Source organism: Chaetura pelagica, unplaced genomic scaffold (assembly GCF_000747805.2).
Source record: "Chaetura pelagica isolate M959 unplaced genomic scaffold, ChaPel_1.0 scaffold147, whole genome shotgun sequence".
In the NCBI taxonomy this organism is placed as follows: domain Eukaryota; kingdom Metazoa; phylum Chordata; class Aves; order Apodiformes; family Apodidae; genus Chaetura; species Chaetura pelagica.
Window position 1 is genome coordinate 1,508,658 of NW_009954194.1, and position 18,104 is coordinate 1,526,761.

At 35.4% G+C, this 18,104-nt stretch overlaps 1 protein-coding gene across 1 annotated transcript in view; it reads right to left on the reverse strand.

Annotated features, from left to right (window-relative positions):
• Positions 1-18,104, reverse strand: part of CPEB2 (cytoplasmic polyadenylation element binding protein 2) — a 59,263-nt gene that overhangs the window by 34,569 nt on the left and 6,590 nt on the right. The window contains exons 2-3 of the mRNA XM_010003129.1: positions 15,552-15,830; positions 5,023-5,113 (exon numbers count right to left, since the gene is read on the reverse strand). Of these exons, the coding sequence (XP_010001431.1) occupies positions 5,023-5,113; positions 15,552-15,830 (370 nt within the window). The remainder of the gene's footprint in view (positions 1-5,022; positions 5,114-15,551; positions 15,831-18,104) is intronic.

Consider the following 18,104-nt stretch of genomic DNA (forward strand, 5'->3'; position numbering starts at 1 on the left):
GTTGTACAATTTTTTCCTGTGGAAAACTAAACTTGCAACTTCATAATGTAACCGTTAATTAATAATTCTTATGTATCATGGCTAAATTCAAAACAGTATTGCTAAGGAGAAGCAGGTATGTTTGACATTTTTTATGCAACTAGAGTTCTATTGAATTTAACCTCCTGTTCTATATCTAAATGGGATTAATGTTAAGAGAACTGCCTGGTACGTATTTCTCACAATGTATTCTTCTGTAAGCACAGAAAAAAATAAAAAGCTTGCAAATAAATTTTGGTAGGCCAGTTTATCCACTAAATCCAATTTAAAGTCTTGCTAATCCAAAACATGAGGAAAGAGTAACAAACTTAGTTTTAGATACACTTCTGTAATTTCATGTTACTAATATAGGCAATGGAAATTTACATTTTCTTGTAAGCCTCTTCTGAGCATACAGATGTTTTGCTTACTTACTTTTCATTTTAAGGCAGACTTGTATCTACTTTTGGAAAAGCATACTTTTTATTCCTATTTAACTAGACTGTTGGAGAACCCCAATATATTAAAACATTTGGGATAGATTTAAGTAAAATGACCACTTTAAACATTACTGACTCAGTTTCACAGGTTTGATATTTCATGTCTATTTCCTCCTTTTTTTAAAAACAGAAATCTTAAATGGTTGAATGAAGAGTCTGAGAAATACAAAACCCTTTCCCACCTTCCTTTTTTCAAGAGATCTCCTGACTAGAAGAGAAACAGCTTCCAAGTTACACTTTTCGCAAACTACTTTAACAGACCAGACCATTTGGCTGAGGACTGCAGCAGTTTCAGAAACCTCAGTTTTTGAATCAAGAGTAGTTAAGACAACAGGACAAAACCATGTTTGGACAACACCCAGTTACAGAAAGCCTAGATAGTACCCTTTCAAACGCTTGTGTAAGAATTATGTAAGTCACAATGAGGCCAAATGTCCTGTCTCTGATGGTCAATCTATTTAGGCAAATCAGTCTACCAATCTTAAGATACATGCATTTATCATAAGAGGTTTCTATGACAGAAAGGAGAATCAATCTGTCTGTACAATTTCAAAGCTTTTCCTACTTTTTTGTTCAGCCTCAGAAACTCTTTTCTGTGCACAATTTGAATTAGTCTAGGAAGCAACTGTGTAACTTTAAACCTTAGAGCCTTGTAGTACAACACACAAACCAAATGTTTTGAAAACTAAAGTTACCATATGCAAAGAAAATGTTCTCCACCATGTTGCTTTTCTTTTTACTCCACTTAGCATGAACCAACAGGTTGCTTTTAAAAGAAAGATGTCTAACAGCTGAAAAATTCCACTAAATCCATTTAAAGGGAAAATAAAACCAAGAAAAAGACTGAAGTCATATTTCCCCACAGTAAAGCCAAATACTTGTGTTTTTCTTTTATTAATTACTAACTATAAAAAAATATGTAACTTCCCTAAAAAATTTGCCTAATTCAAGTTCAGTGCTGTCTTACATCTAGATTGCAGAGCTATAAGAGAGTTGGTCAGGAAACAGGAACGAGTAATAAATTGAGTACAGTATCAACACTCTTGCCTTATAAATGACTAGCCCTGAAATTACATGGAAAATACCATGTCTTTACTAAAATGATGTTTAAAACAGTCGATAAATGTCATTAAATCACTGGCTTCTCAATTCTGATACATATTCCATGCAAAATATAACGATTTCTTCTAAGCTTTTCCCATAATGTTTTAGCGCAGTATTTGCTTTCCTGTTTCTGAAATGTCTAGAATCCAAGTTTTCTACATCTTGACATCAAGAAGCATTGGTATTTGGGGTAGGAGAAGGAAAAAAAAAATCCAAGTACATAAGATATGTCTGGAAAAGAGTTACAATACCAATACCCATGTATTTCAGGCTATCAGTATTCCAGTTCTTCTCTCAAAATAATTGTAAGGGCTATCAGAAGAATAAAAAGGTTATTTAAGAACAATGATGTAAAATGAATCAAGTTATTTTTACATTTATTAATTTTTTATTAAGTTTTGTTCCATTAATTGGATGGGGTAATCTTAAACATTACTTAATGTCTTATTATGAAATGCATTTCAAGAAAGCTGCATGGCAAAGATCAATTTTACCATGATTAGTAGCTCTGCTGCAATAGCCAGTGAAATCAAGCATCTATTCCCTATTAACCTACCTTGAAAAAATAGTTTACTGAAAGCCAAAAATTACTTCTTCGTAATGACTAAACTTTGACTAAGTGAAGCCAAAACTATGCATTTCTAAACAATTTTTTGGCAGGCACAAACTTAGCTTTCACTGATTCGTATTTAAAGTAAAATGTTTTCAAGTTCATGAAAGCAAAAGTGGTGAAATTTTACCTCCTTCTAAAATGGGTCTTGAAATAAAAAACTTAAAGCTGTGGGCTAGTACACAGTGTCTGTTCTGCATTGTGCAAAATCTGAGACAAGATGCTTAGTCATACTTCAGATATTGTAAGCAGCTAAATCTGAAACACGTGCTTAAAATTCCAGGGACTTTCATTTTACTGCTGTGGTCAGACATAAAAGATGGATTGTGTTAGTGTGCTTATATTTACTCAAAAGCTTGTCATAAAAATATTCTCTAGCTATATATATATATATATATATATTCTTTAGTTACAACTAAGTATGTTATATGTGTAAATAAGAACAATAATTAACAATAATATTCTTAAACCTGTGCATTCTGCAAGCAAATATGATGTGTTCTTCAGTAAATGTCAGATTTTCTGTGGTGAAAAGTGACAGAGACTGAAATAATAATATCAGTGTTTCGTGGTTTGCAGGAAAGAAAAAAGAGTTGCAAGGAAATTACAGAAATGCCAACTAATGGTAACTAAACAGAAGGAGGGTACAGAGAAACTAAAAGGCTATTCTAGGATGTGATTTCTTCTCATTTTCAGTCAGTGAAGAACATTTCTAACGTCTTACTGCTAATAATGTAGCTGTTTCTGTTGAAATAATAACTTCCAAAGAGCAAAAATATCTTAATCAAACAATTTAAATAACATAACACAATTACTCTAGTTAAATTCAGTTGGCATGTGCATTGTTCCCTGGCATTCAAACAAAAAAAGTTGATTTCCTTCGAATTAATCAGTATCTATGGCTTCCATCTGGTTTAGTTCAAACATAAAACTTAGCAGAATTTTAACTGCAAGAGTATGATGGTAAAACGGTTAAAAAAGATCTCTCAACTGTAGACTGAAACCATAACCTCCATGTCCCTAGAAAGCACAGAATAACTATGGAATCTTTACAGAGTTCTTCAAAAGTGTCTGTCTATGAACTCAATTCACTTTAAAATCTTAAAGCTTTGTCTTGTCTTATTCTCTCTGAAAGATTATTATTGGAGAAATATAGTTTCCATCTATTGTATCGTAATGAAACATGAAGAGATGAATAAAAATAGGTCTTTTCTGTGCTTGCAGTGCCTCTGAATAATCTTCTGCATTATAGAGCCAAAATGAAAGTGAGATGGCAGCAAGAACAAAGCAACCACTTCCATTTGTGATGTAGCATGCATAAAAAAGAGATCAACTGGTTTACAGTGATGTGAGAAGTGCCAATGACAGCAGATTGCTATAGAAGATCTGCATTCTCTGGTTTTATGCCTAACAGTAGCTTTACCTTTTTATATCTTTCCTGATGGTAGATTTAAGTTCAGATAAGCAAAGAAGTATCAGTCACCACCCAAGAGTGGCAAATTGAACCTTATCTTTGATGGCATACAAATAGTTTTAGTCCACAGCAGTTGCCATTGGTCTGACTGTTCTTTCAGTGCCTTCTGTCATGTAGTAATGTTTTGTAAACATGCAGAATACACAGAAAATTAATTTAACAATGGACTTAAATAATAACATTGTTAAAACAGGAGTTAATACTCTATAGGAAGTAAGAAACGAGACCAGATTTAAGAACATTCAATTTCAGCTTTCACTTTAAAGAGGAGGAAATTTAACTGGCTAACTAAATGCTACCTACTTATTGAGGCCTTTTAGAGATTTTTCAGCTTGAAAAAAAACCAACCCATCCCAGACTTCTGGCTTTACGTTACAAATCTTATGACACTACTACATGCTATCTGAATACTACAGGTCTTCAAATTAATTACAGATTTTAAGGGAATCATGAGACTCTAAAAAAGCATCTTTAAAATCAGGACAACACAGGTCTGTATGTGCCAATGTAATGTATCTTAAGTTTAGCAGCCTTTAGAAATAAAGAATGGATGGGAGTAAACAACAATATTAAATTTGACCCAAAATTTGACAGTAAACTCCACCTGAGAATACATATGGAAAAACAGAATTCAAAAGAGTGAGCTACTGCACAGTAAATAGAGGAGTTAAAATCGAAGCCCACCAATATTAGCTATATGCTTATGGATGTGGCTAAATGACTTGAGCAGAGCCTGAAAGCCTAGGAGGAACCAGCATTCTAAAGCCAAGCATATTTCTGAACTTCTACAGACAAACAGAAACCAGACAACTGGATGCACTATTAGCCTCCAGGGGCTTTGAAAAAAATATTTGAAAGGACAAAATCTGAATTTATCAGTGGACTTAATTTTCTTTTTCAACTTCCATTGCAAAGAAAGGGAAAATTAATCAGCTAACACTGGCAGTGGTTTGATTGAACTCTCCCTCTCTTTTCGCTAACTCTAATAGAACAGTGTCTTTACAAACTAAAGCAGAATTTCCAACAGTAAACAAGTAGATTTCAAATAAAACTATGAATTTTTTGGGAGAAGTGAGGAATGGATGGAGGGGAGAAGGAGAAAACCCTAGGAAACCAGTAAAGCTTAAGTTAAGTTTTAAATAATCGTAAAACAACATTTTCAATAAAGTACAGCTTGAGATTGACCTTTCATGTCAGTTGAGAATATAATTAATTTTCTATTTTAGTATTACCCTAGAATCTAAATTAGCAACAAAAATTAATTCAAATATGCAGAATGGATGACCCTTTTTTCTTTATTTAGCATTGTAACATACCTTTAAGTGGATCATGCTCTGCTCTCATAATGTCAATAAGGGAGTTTTCCAAAGAGTGCATATTCAGACTGTCATACATTCTATTTCGATCCTAAAAGAGAACAAAATCCTTAGTATTGAAATACAAATTCTGTACTTTTTAACAGGAAACTTGAAAGACAAGGTACCTTCTAAAGGCTGTACTCTCAAGACACTCTGCAAATGGACAGCAATACAAAAGCTTAAGACACCTGAATTTAGTAACGGCAAGACCTGATTTTTAACAGTAAGTTTAATACCATCTAAATATAAAACTAGATAAGCACTGCGAATAACTCCTCTGTGTATACAATTTTAATAGCCTGTGATTGCATACTTGCTTCAGAAGAACTGCTTGCATTAGTTCCAGTGATCCACAGCAGAGTTAAGCATTAGGCTGTTTAATGACAGAGACTAATGTCTGTAAAAGCTCAGTTTCATTTCATGCAGAAGTTACACAGTGAGTAAGGTGGGCAACTACAGGACAAGAAGTGCAGTTGCCTCATATGAATGAGAGCATTTTCTTGGTGCTTGGCTAAGTACCTGCACGGGTACTCAGCCCCTTGCTGAGACTGCACTTCCTGGCTTGCCAGTGATTAATCTGAGACCCTCTGCAAAGACTTGATTTACAAATGGTCAGCACTACACAGTTAAAGGTTGGAAAATTAAAGCTGAACTATGAAAAGATTACAAAGCTTATTTACTAATAGATTACCAGCCTTGCAAAGAACAAACTTTTTGAACATGAAGAATAGAAAGAGTTACCATAATGCCTTGCAGATATTTTCATGTAAGACAATAAAAGGTTTTGTAATAAATCATAAATGTTTGCATTGATTTTATAGTCAACTAAGACATTTTCTCCCACATTCCATAATACACCCAAGCTACAGAGACAGAAAAAAAGCTTACTTCTAACTTCGTTAGTCTTTCTGGAATACCTTCAGAGACTGAAAATAGCTAGTGTAAAACCCTAATCTCTTCTATTTGCAAGGCTTCTGGATGGACTGTATTGCACTTAAAACGAATCCCATAATCACACCTTAATTTTCCTGGTTTTTTCCCCTCTAGTTGCACTCTATTCATTCAACAGAGTAGGATGAAAAACACCACAGACATCCCACAACTATTAAAATTCACTACAGATGCAGCCATATACTTTGTACATGTATAATGGGATAGAAGGTGTCTGACACACGTTCATGTGTCAGATACAGACACGTGTCTTTCCCTGACAGTTCAGCAGAACAGATTCATTTCAAACTATTTCCCTCAGCAAGCAGGTTATTTTGATTATTCGCAGAATGAAAAAGCAAGCTTTGAAATTGAGGTTTTCTACGAGTTAGGAAGTATGACTTAGAAACAGGTTTCAAAACAAGCCTTGACGAAACTAAAATTTTACTTTCTCTTCAAGTTCAGTCAACTTGGATACAACATTGGGACAGAGACAGAAAGAAAGGCTGCTGTTTCAGCACACTCTCTCCCTCAAACAATTATAAAGAGCATTTGCTTCCTGTTGGGCAAGTAATCTGCTACATTCTTTTTTTTTTTTTTTTTTGGACGTCTTTCTACAATTTTAATCATATATTCAAAAAGTAGGTTTCTCTTGCCTACTGTTATGTCCAAACCAACTGCCACCAACACTTTGTGAGGTGATCTTCAATCTGGTTTGAGTGCCAACAAGTCTCCAGTACTATTTTACTTCACAGCAGCCTTATTTTGGGACTGGTTGGCTTTCATTCAGCTCTCTAGCTGTCCTGAGAAGCTGCAGAATGAAACTCAAGTGACTAATCTGCTTCCATGCCCTTGCAGGTTTGTTTCTCAATGGCATAATGAAAAGAACCTGCTTACCATAGCAAACTTGCTTTCTATAGAAGGTGTGAGCAGTGACAAAGCTGGATCTGTTCCCCATTGTCCCCTAGCAGTCAGAAGGTATGTCATCAGAATTTTTAATGTAGTCTTAAATTCAGCTGAAGTCAGTGCTTGCTGGGCAGTATGCTCTTTTGCTCTTGCAAAAACCAATTCTGAGTAAACAGAAAACACGCTTTGCTACCTCTATAGCCAACAGGGGAAAACAACTAGTATCGGTAAAAACTGAATTGTATGTGTGAGAATATCTTTCGTTTAGGCTCACTAAGTTTTTTTTCATTGCCATGTACATATATGTTGAAATAACACATGACTATCTGGTAAACAGTCACTACTTTTCTCCAGAGAGCATAATTGTGTAAGAAAGGGCTCCATCATGGTTAATCCCTAATACTGGCCCACTTGGTCATGGCTCGCAGAAATGGAAAGGTAAAACATAGAACATGCATTTGTGATTTGTTTGTAAACTGTTTCACTGGCCAAGATGGTGCAATCGTTGTTAACTTCATCCTTGCATCATTCTGTTTTGCAAGTTTTTTGTATCCAAAGTGAAAGATCTTGTGCTGCTGGAAGCAGAAGAAATAAACTTTTCCCACCTTCAAAAGTTCACCTCTATAAAACTAAAAAAAGAGGTTTGTTTCTTTGAATTGTATTACTTTGTTTCTGACAGTGGAAACAAGCAGTAGGCATGCACCACACAACATAAAAATGTGAATACACTAAAGTAAAGCAGGATTTCAACAGGGGAATTTTATTCTGCTATTTCACTTGTGAGTTTGTGAAATACCCAGGTAATCAGTGCTTCGTAGTTTTAACACATATTGCAATTCACGCTAATGAACTGTAAAGCAACATTATCTGAAATTTAAGTATTTCAAAATGAGTTAAGTTATTCTCTGAGTACAAGGTTTACTTTAAAACTTTGTGCAACTAGTCTGTATAATGCTTTATGCTCCCCAAAGATGTACATCATACTTAAAAGAGCACAGTTCTCATCTATGCTAATATGAAGCTCTCATTTCAAAGCAGAACTTATAAGTATTTCAATAATGTAGGTTACATAAGCAAAGTTTTCTAGAAAAGTTCTGCTGAAAAAAAAAATATTCCACAATGCTTTGGAAGGGGACAGCTCTACTACACCAGAAAATACTGCCATTTTCCTTGATCTTTGTGAAAAGCACAAAAAGTACTACCATTGAACAGGATTTTTTTAGGTAGTTTTCCACGCATGTGGAAATAGTCCTAATTCTTGGGACTGTCTTTAGTTTCATTATTTCAACATGGTTGATAGGCAGTTATCTTCTGAAACCATCTGGAACAACTTTAAAACAACACAGAAACAGTTCCAAGAATTAGAACTATTTCCATGTTGTTTTAAAGGTAGTTCCAGGTTGGTTTAGAAGATAACTGCCTATCAGCCATGTTGAAATAATGAAACTAAACGTAATCAGTAATACAAAGGAATAGATATATAAAAGTATACGTTAATACAAGTTTTGTATCATCCTGACCCCAAAAGCTTCTTTTGTCAAGGCTGAATTCCTGTAAAATGTTTTGCATTTCCCTCACCTCTGTGGCTCACCAGAGCTGGGCTAAGAAGCAAGTGAATTCCTGCGGTGTCAGATCAATATCTTTGTGGAATGTCACAAAATGATGCTATACTCTCCTGAGAGCAAATAGTTACTTTCTCCCAAGCACTAGGAATTCTCACACTACCACATCTGCATCCATACACAGCAGAATTGAAAAAAAGGTTTTAGTATAACTGCCTACAGATTCAGAGCTACATGGCTAAGTGACAAATTGTCACTTCAACTTACAAGACTGTGTTAGAAAGTCTAAAGTGATAATTATTTCTGAATTTTTACAAATGTACACAAGATAGGAGAAGCATAATGGATTGTACTCATATATTAAAGTTAGTGGTAGAAGGCACTTTTTGACATTGTCACGCAAAAAATCCACGTACCGAGCACGCATTTCAGAAGTCCTCTCTGCCTGTGTCTAAATGTGAAATAAATGGGAGGTGAGCAGCTTTCTCTGAAGAGAAAGTTTCAGCACTAAACTGTTGGACAAATAATTTTTCTTGGCACAATCTGTTTAGGACTTGTAAATATATCCATGCAATTTATGCAGAGATTATCCTGTTTGAGCATTTGCAGAAACTCAGTGCAGTCACATCTCAAAGCTTATATATTGTCATTTACATCTAAAGTAAATACAAGGACAGAAACTATTAAACAGTGAATGCAATTTTTCTAATCTTTAACCACAAACACTAAAAATAGATGTTCATTTTTAAGAAGTTAAATAGCTTTGCGTTTTGAATATGTTTTAAAGCAGTGATCTTTAGGACCACTTGAAGTAAAAAAATTGGTTTCTAACATAGGTATCAAACTCAGTAAATGCAGGGATTTTAAAAATATGCTTCTTCACACATCCCTTCATAATCCAAAGAAATGTAGTACCATCTGTTGAGTGCTGGAAACAACTCAGAAGTCATAAAGCTTCTAATCACTTTGGAGTATGTTCTTAGCTAGCTGCAAAAAAGACTAACCTTGACCTTGCTATATTAACTGAATTTTTTCGAAGCTCAAATAAAGAAACTTGAAAAAAATGGATCTTGTTAACGTACTAGTTTGGGAAGTTAGGGTTGTGGGTTTTTTTGTTTGTGTTTTTTTTGTGTGTTTGTTGTGTTTTTTTTTCCTCTTAGGACTGACCTGAGTAAAAATGTGTTCTGTTACTAGAAAGTGATAGCTGATTTAATAGTAAAGTATTTGCAGACTTGAAGTACCTGAATATAATATTCAGTACTAATGTTAGCAGTAATAACCCAACAATTAAGTACATAATATATTCTAACATATCCTCTTTGCTAACATCTAAACTTCAAGTCATTCTCATTTTAGTGAAGACATAGTATAATCATAAGCCCCTTGTTGAAACCATAACTAGTGTAAATGAGAAACTTAATATGAAAACCTAGGACAACTACAGTTTTAGCTCTGTAAAACAGGAGAGGCAGGTTTAAATTAGACACATGAAATTGCTTGGTCACTTTCCACGGTGTCATTAGTGGTAGAGAGGAACTGCAATATCTGGTACACATCTTTGAATGGTCAACCTGACAAAAAGTGTTTTAAAGTTAAAATGACAACCTGCTATGTAAGCCAGCTAAATTGAGCCTAAAAAGCACTAAGAACAGGTCTGTGGCAAAGACACACCTATTTCCCAAGTACATAAGCTTTTAAAAACAAAACAAAAAAAGCAACCCAAGAGCATGTAGTGTATCCACACATTCATAAACTGGAAACAAACCAGACGCATTATGGAGCTGATTAAAGGTCTGGCAAGATTGACTTACAAGACAAGTCTAAATTATTTGAATATTAGTAACTTCAACCAAATAACCAAAGGTGTAATTACATGCTTGAAGGAAAAATTTTTATTCAAGTCTGGGGGGAGTAGGGGGGAGTTTGGGTTTTGGGAATATTTTTATCCCCTTCAGGCCCCCTGCCCCCATCTAGAAATATCTGTACAGTCTTGAGCACTCAAATGCAAATACACCAGACCATACAGTAAATGTACTTTTGGACAGATCTTCAGTGAGAACATATTTGTTTTAACTTTAGAGAATGACTGTGCTTTGGCAGACAGAAAAAGATGAGATATGTTACTTAGAATATATATCATTGCTTTATTATCATAGCTGGCAAGTATTTTGTTGAATTTTCCTAACTCTGATTTTTATTTGTATTAATAGAATGAGCTGTAGAACTGAAGCAAATTTTAGCAGTAGGAGAGAATTCTTAAGATCATAATAAGTCATAAAAACATGAACTTTTCACTAATTGATTCCTTTGAATTGTTCATCTGTGCAGCTCCCAATACTATTTACTCAAAGGTGTTGATCCTGAAGTTAGAAGTATGGAAGTAAACTGTTTTCTCCAGTTAGAGATATCCCATCCTATAGTCCTCACACACAAATATCTGATTTTCATATGTTATTCAATCAGCTCATAATCAATCTACTGCATTAAAAATCCTGGAGACACTGTTCTGTTGCAGGTATTGTCTTAGTAAAAATAAACTAGTAAAGCTTGGCTCATACATCAGTGTTTAGACAACTTCAGTAGTCTGAAGACTAAGAAAAGTTAGCAGCCAGGTGGTCCGAGTGCTTTCAAGTTCAGCATGAACTGTCAAATGCTCAGCACTTCTTGAAGAAACAGGTCACGTATGAAGGAGTCAGTATGGCATTAAGAACCCAACTTTAGCAACTTGCTATTCATTTAACATTGACTGGTATGAGTACCCTCTCAATTAGTAATTTAAACAGTTAGGGTACATTTATTAAACCATCTGAAAATGTTGCACCAAGCCTCTGAAATCCTCCAAATTGAAGTGATTGTAAGGCAGAAGCAATACAACAGCAGTTTAAATTAAATATCTGAAGCTAGCACCTGCTGTGAAACACAGTCTTAAAACTAATTTTGCTTAGCAAGTGTTTTGAAATCTTTAGCACATTCCAAAAATACACAGAAAAGGAAAAATCTGCATTTGTGAGAGAGAACTCCTTACCATACCATCCCCCAGCTGCAGAACACAGAAAAATAACAACCCTCAGCTTTTAGGGCCATATTGCATAAACTGTTTGTCTGAACAAACAGAAAGGACAAATCAAGGTGAAAAACACCCAGACATGCAGTGTATTTCCTGAACTCAAAAGACACACAGAAACTAAACTCATATTTGTAGAATGCAGTGCTAGTAAACACTGAAGTGTGTAACACTGAATTATATTAAACTGTTATAATAGGTTTTAGCAAGCTTATTTGCAAGATATTAAGAAACATTTAACTTGCAATCAAAATAGAGTTAGCAGACACTGCAATTAAAAAAAAAAAGCATTAGAAATGGTAAATTATCTTCCTCATCCAAAGACTGTGAGTGAAAATAACAAATATGCAAAACACCAACTTCAGTGCTTGTGTTTTGGCTGCAGAAATGCCTGAAACATGGGGTTTTTTGGGGAAAAAAAATCAACCAAAACTGGCAACTGAGAATTACATTGTACCTTGTATATTATTTTTTGTACTTTACATCAGGGAATAAGAGAGAATATTCTTATCGCCTAACTTCTTGACATGCAGCGTAAATCTAAACTGGAATCCCAGGACTTGTATATGGTCAGACATGCCAGGTATGTTATTCTAGAGAATCAGATTATCTAAACAAGGAGTCTAGAGCCTCTCTAAGGAGAGAGAAACAGCTCCTCAATTAAATGCTTAAGTTAGATGGCATGAATGCCTGACAAGGTTTTTAATTGTTCCTTAACAACTATGATACAAGGCAACAATCCCTTCTCTATATGAAACACCTACAATGGTACAAGCAGCATGGCTCAACTTACACTTGTAGACAGAATTTTGTCTATGGAAGAACTTAAATTGGTATCGTTTGTGTTATCTTAAAAACCTGAGTGAGAAATAAAGCTTCTGACAGTGAATAATATAAAACCTGAGTAATCGGCTTAACTCACTCATGTTTAAATCAGTGTTGCCATGATATTTAATTACTTTTATTTAAAATAAAACAAAAAACTCTTGGACTTTGGAAAATTCTCCTGAGAGATATCCCTCATTACTGCTGTAAGCAAAAGCAGCTTCACTGTAACTAATGTGGCCACTGTGAATTCAGCTTCACATGGGATATGTTTAAGTTTTAACTATGAAGTACAGAAAATCTGTTTTCAACCCTTTAAGTAAAACACATAATTACTTATTCAGTTACCAGCAGTGACATTCATTCTCATTGGTATATTAGTTCAATACCAAGAAACATTACTTTCATCATCCATCAATAAAACCACCAAAGAATAAAGAAGTTTAATGGAAGGCAAAAGTTTTTAATTTGTACACAATTCCTTTGTGGCTTATCTTGTTTGCACCAGGTACATGTTTTACAGAAACTAGAAGAGCAGCTGACACTGCTGAATGCCATTCAGACTTGCAAAAAAACCACAGCATTTTAGGAAAAGAACATTAATGATCTACAGAAAGTTAGTCAGAGAGTTTGACACTGGCTTTTCTAAGCTGTTTTCATTTGCTCAGCTTGACTTGAAGTTTGGAGGAGAGGTGCTTTATCCCCTGCCACACTAAATGGTTACAGCAGTTAAAACAAAGATGTAGAGAAGTATTTTGCCAAACTGTGAATTATGCAGGATGTGTTCAACAGACATGCTAGGATGTGTTGCCTCTGGCAGCCTGGAAGAAATGGGTAACTTCTACCTACACATAAAATGATTTAGTTTAAGACTTTCCAAATGGCACAAAATTTAATTACTGCTGTTTTTCAGTATCCTCTGAATTTGCTACTGTATCTTTAAGAATGCTCAATCTAAATACCTCAGCCTTTTATGGAAGGAGACAAGCACAGTACAAATTAACAAGATGGGTGTGTGACAGCATTGCAATTGCCAACACAAGTCCTGATGAAAAGAAGCATGAGCTCCAAGCTCTATTTAACTTTTTCATTATGGCTTGCAAAATGTAATAGTCAGCACAAGGAATTAACCATCTAACAATGGTACAATAAGTAAAAAATAAAGAACACTAATATGGTGTAGCAAAGTAATCTATGGAAACATGTATTGTTTCCAAAATAGCAGTAGATAACACTGCAATGCTTCAAAGAAGCGTATTTTTACTGTGTTCTGCAACTATAACTTTATACATATAAGGCAGATTTAAGCACAGATGCAGGGTAGCATACACTATATACATACACAGGATAAATATAGTGGAACAGGTCTACTTAATTGGTGCCTGTGCTGCTCACAGGTAAGACCAACAATACCTGTGTGTCCACCTTCGCTCTTTGATTATCTCTCTTCAAAAAACTCAAACAACCCCAAATGGAAACATTAATGTAATTTGAATTTCTAATAAAGGTTTATTTTTCTACCATACTAGATTGGAATAATTTAGATTATAGCTGGAATGCACAAGGCTTTTGTTTAGACATAAAATTAGTTCACTTTGTACTAGATGACCACTGTAAACATTTTCGAAAGTGCAAGTAATAGTCACGCTGACTTGCAAGGCATATTGAATGAATAAATATGTTCACAACTTGTGCTTAGCTGCATATGAATTCCAATGTATACACCACTGCAGTTTCAGTGTATGATGGTATTAATATTTTTAACCCTGTTTCTTAGGCTAACATCTTCAGGAGACATTTCAGTGTTTACTTTCAACTGTTCTTGGAGCCCTTCACCGCCAAGCATTACCTACGTGTCATCTGCTTTCCTTAACAGATCAGGGTGAATACATAAAGAAGGGCATCCTTTTTCTCCATATTTCAACTCATACAAAAGTTATTCAACTATGATATTCCAGCTAGCAAGGCTACTCAATGAAACACATCTTCACAGTACAGACAAATCCTCTTAAGATTTCCAGGTCCAATACATACACTTGGACTAGAACTTAAGCAAAAGTCACCATTAGCCTCATGAATACTTAAAGTATCAGAGCTCACTGGGAACTCCACCACCATAAGCACTCTAGTAAGAAATCTGGTCCCAGGAAGCATCCATTTGCTACTGTTACAGCTACATAAGGATTAGCTTGCTAATTGATGCAAATACAGCTGTACAAACTCAAATATGGTCACAATTACGACAAATGAAACTCTGTTACTCTGTGTGAAATCTAACAAAACTCAACTATAATAGCCTTATGTGGAGAAAAAGAAACATTCTAGTTATTTTCTCTGCATATTGCGTTTTTTACTTTTGCTGGAATATAGTAGCTCAACATGAGACAAATAAAGCTGACACAGGCATATAAAAAATATAGAATTAATGGAATAATCAGCTTTCTATTTTAAACACATTGTTTCTGAAGTAAGTTGACCTAACTTTTTTGTAACTTAGGAAAAAACATGCAAAAACTATTAATTGTTAGAATGGCAACTGAAATTGGAATGTCCACTAACAAGAAACATTCTAAATGAATATAGGCAGGAATGTTAAAAAATAGCATTTTACCAACAGGTAACTAAGGGTGGAGTTAAGTGACTTTCCTGGAGTCACATAAGAAGTCACTGGCAAAATTTAGGAGCTGAACCTTTAGCTGTAGGACACGTCCTTCTGTTTAATGCTTCTAAATCACAGAAATTCCAGCCAAAACATACAAGTTGCTAAAGCATGGAGGAAACAAATCTCACTAACATGAGAAATGTCAGCCTAGAATTCAAGTAAAAGACGAACATGAAACAGATTCAGAGCCATCTATAAAAGTAAGAAAACCTATATACAAGGGAAAGTGAACCAAACCTCCCTTGATTTTTAAAGGGTTTTATAAGAATATGAGTAGTACCAGAAGGAAAAATACTCGTTGGATTAAACATATTTTGCTCTCCGTCAGTGCCTACAGTTTCTACCATTCTTGACAATCAAGATTCTTAATAATATATTGCTGAATACATTGAAAGCATTTGGGTTAGTTCCAATTTAGGACTAAAAGCTATAGAAGCCAAGTACCGGGCCTGTAACCACTGTTTAATTCTCGTTTAAAATGAATTATACCAAAATGCTCTGCAAGACTATGAACACACCAGTTACATACCATCCTTACCTGCAAAGGAAGTAGAGTATTACTGTTGTTGTCAGTTCGGAAAACATTATCTTCAATCCACGATTTTGGTGTCAGTGATGGAGTGGAGCGAGTAAATTTAGGAGGAGCTATGACATTACCAGAAAACGGTTTCTTCAAAGGGGAGATCTGGTTCATAGTTCCTGGAATTCCCATGTTTCCAGTTCTACGATGGTCTCTACCATGCATTCCTCCCCAGGATATATTTCCTGTGCTCCAGCCGCTACTCTGATTGCTCCAGGGTGACTGCTTCAGAAGAGGCTAAAAAGAAAGATTAATCTATATTATTTTGAAAATACTTGAAATGTTTCTCTACTTAGAAAAAAAACACAAAAAAACCTAACCCAAGCAAGAAGTAAAACAACAAAACAACAAACCACCAAGTAATCAATGCACAGAGATTTTTATAAACCTGGGAACATTAATTCATTACTAAGGTAAAGGAGAAAGCTTAATGCAGCATCACAAAAATATGTAATTCCCACTCTCCCACACAGCCACCAAAAAACCCATAGTCCTTGTGCAAGCAATTTAGATCATCATTCACGTAACTGGTAGCATTCTCTACAGCTATGCAGTAGAACTATTCCAGGGTGTAAAATCATGTTACAAAAAGCATGGTATCATTTAATCATACATTATTTGGTATCACATAGCGAGATCTCCAGAAAAATAATACAAGAATTTCAATGAGATCAATTAAAAAGAAAATATTAAATATTATTCTGCTAATTATTTCTACTCAGTGAGTAGTAGTATTTCACTACAGTAAATAGAAATTAAAAATTTAAATCCAGATGGCAGATTTTTTCTGCAGTATTCCAAGTACCATCATCTTACTATTACCATATAAGAGCAAAAAGAGCACTGATTACTGTACAGAGAATCTGTTTGAAGGAACTATCTTAACATTTCCACATTAAAATACATTATTCTAAAGCCACTGCTCAAATATTTCTGAAGTAATGAACAGGACTATCAGTGGAATTCTGCAGGGTGGAAAGGGGGGGGGGTGAAAGGAGTGTGTGTGAGGGTTTTTTTTCCCTAATTACATATGATAAAAGTATCTCTGTATCTAACAAGTGCACTGTACTCCTCAATATGACAATGCAAGCAGTCTTTAGAGGATGACAAGTTTTCATTCCTAAGCTACAACTTGTGCTAAAAAGTGACAAGTGGTTGACATACTACCATGAGATGGACCCACTGAGCCAGACTGACACTGAAGAACACTGTTTGTCTTTAGTGTTCTCAAATCTCACTGTTCTTGGAAAGGCTTTTTCTCAAACACAGAAGTAGTGTTTATGATATTCTAATTCATATATTCTGTTGAAAGGCAGTACTTCTACCTCAAAGCTTAACTGCAAGCAACCCTTAGCTTGTAATTCTAGTAACAACTAATTAAAGCATGTCAATACATTACGTATTAGATAAAACAGAACTTTCTGAAGACAGTATGATAAAATTATAACAACACCCCCCAGAAAGCAAACAAACAAACAAACAAAAAAAATCACTAAAGCCATTTTGGTCAAGTAATCAGGCAAACATCCCACTCTATATAATGATAGATAATTATGTTGTAAAACTTGAATACTTTAATTGGAATTTTGGGAGAGGCAGGCACTCCATTGTGAAACAAACCTTAAGAGATAAAGTCAACGTTAGCAAGCCTCTAATATTGCTAGCTGTGCTGTCATGGCACTGTTTAAGTTTACCTACAGCTTGTAACTGAGAGAAAATTCCTGTACACCTCATGTTGGAAAATTGTTTTAGAACCTGTCTGAAGAGGGTTATTACAGATGTGAAGGACAACTAGCTCCTAATCATAATGCATCACAACAGTTCTTGGACAGGCACACCTAATGTGAGATGCCAGTTCTGATAGAAATGCTTCACAAATTCAGCTCTACCAACTAAAACTGACAAGATTAAATACTAGAATTACAAAAAAATTAAGATGAGGCCTATAGAACTTGGGCCTTTCACAAACGAGCAGATGATCAGATCAGGATGTGGCTATAATGCACTAACAGGTAATATTAACATGGATCTGCTTGTCTCTGATTTCTTACAATAAGAATTTTGTTCCGGGAAGACAGGTAAACTTCCATTTTAACACGGGATCGTTACGCTGCTTGACTAAAACCGGCAGCAGAACTACGGTAACACAGAGCATAGTGCTGTCTCTGGATACAAATTCGAGCAATTTTAGACAAAACCCCAGAAAAGTCAATGTTGACAGGTTCCCCATCCCAATTCAATTTCGGTGACTTGTGCCCGCACCACCGAGCCCGCCCACGGACTGCGAAGGCAGGTTTGAGGCTGGGGAAGGGGCTTCCCGGGCAGCCGGAGCTGTCAGGCTCATTGTTCCGGGGACACCGCGCTCGCCACGGGCCACTGCGGGGCGGGGGGTCAGGAGGGAAACAGGAGGGATATTTTCAATCCTTCTTGACAGGAAAAGGAGCGTTTACCCTGTTTTAGAGGAGGACACCCCCTGCTCTCACCCCGAAAAGACACAACGCCCCTGGGTAG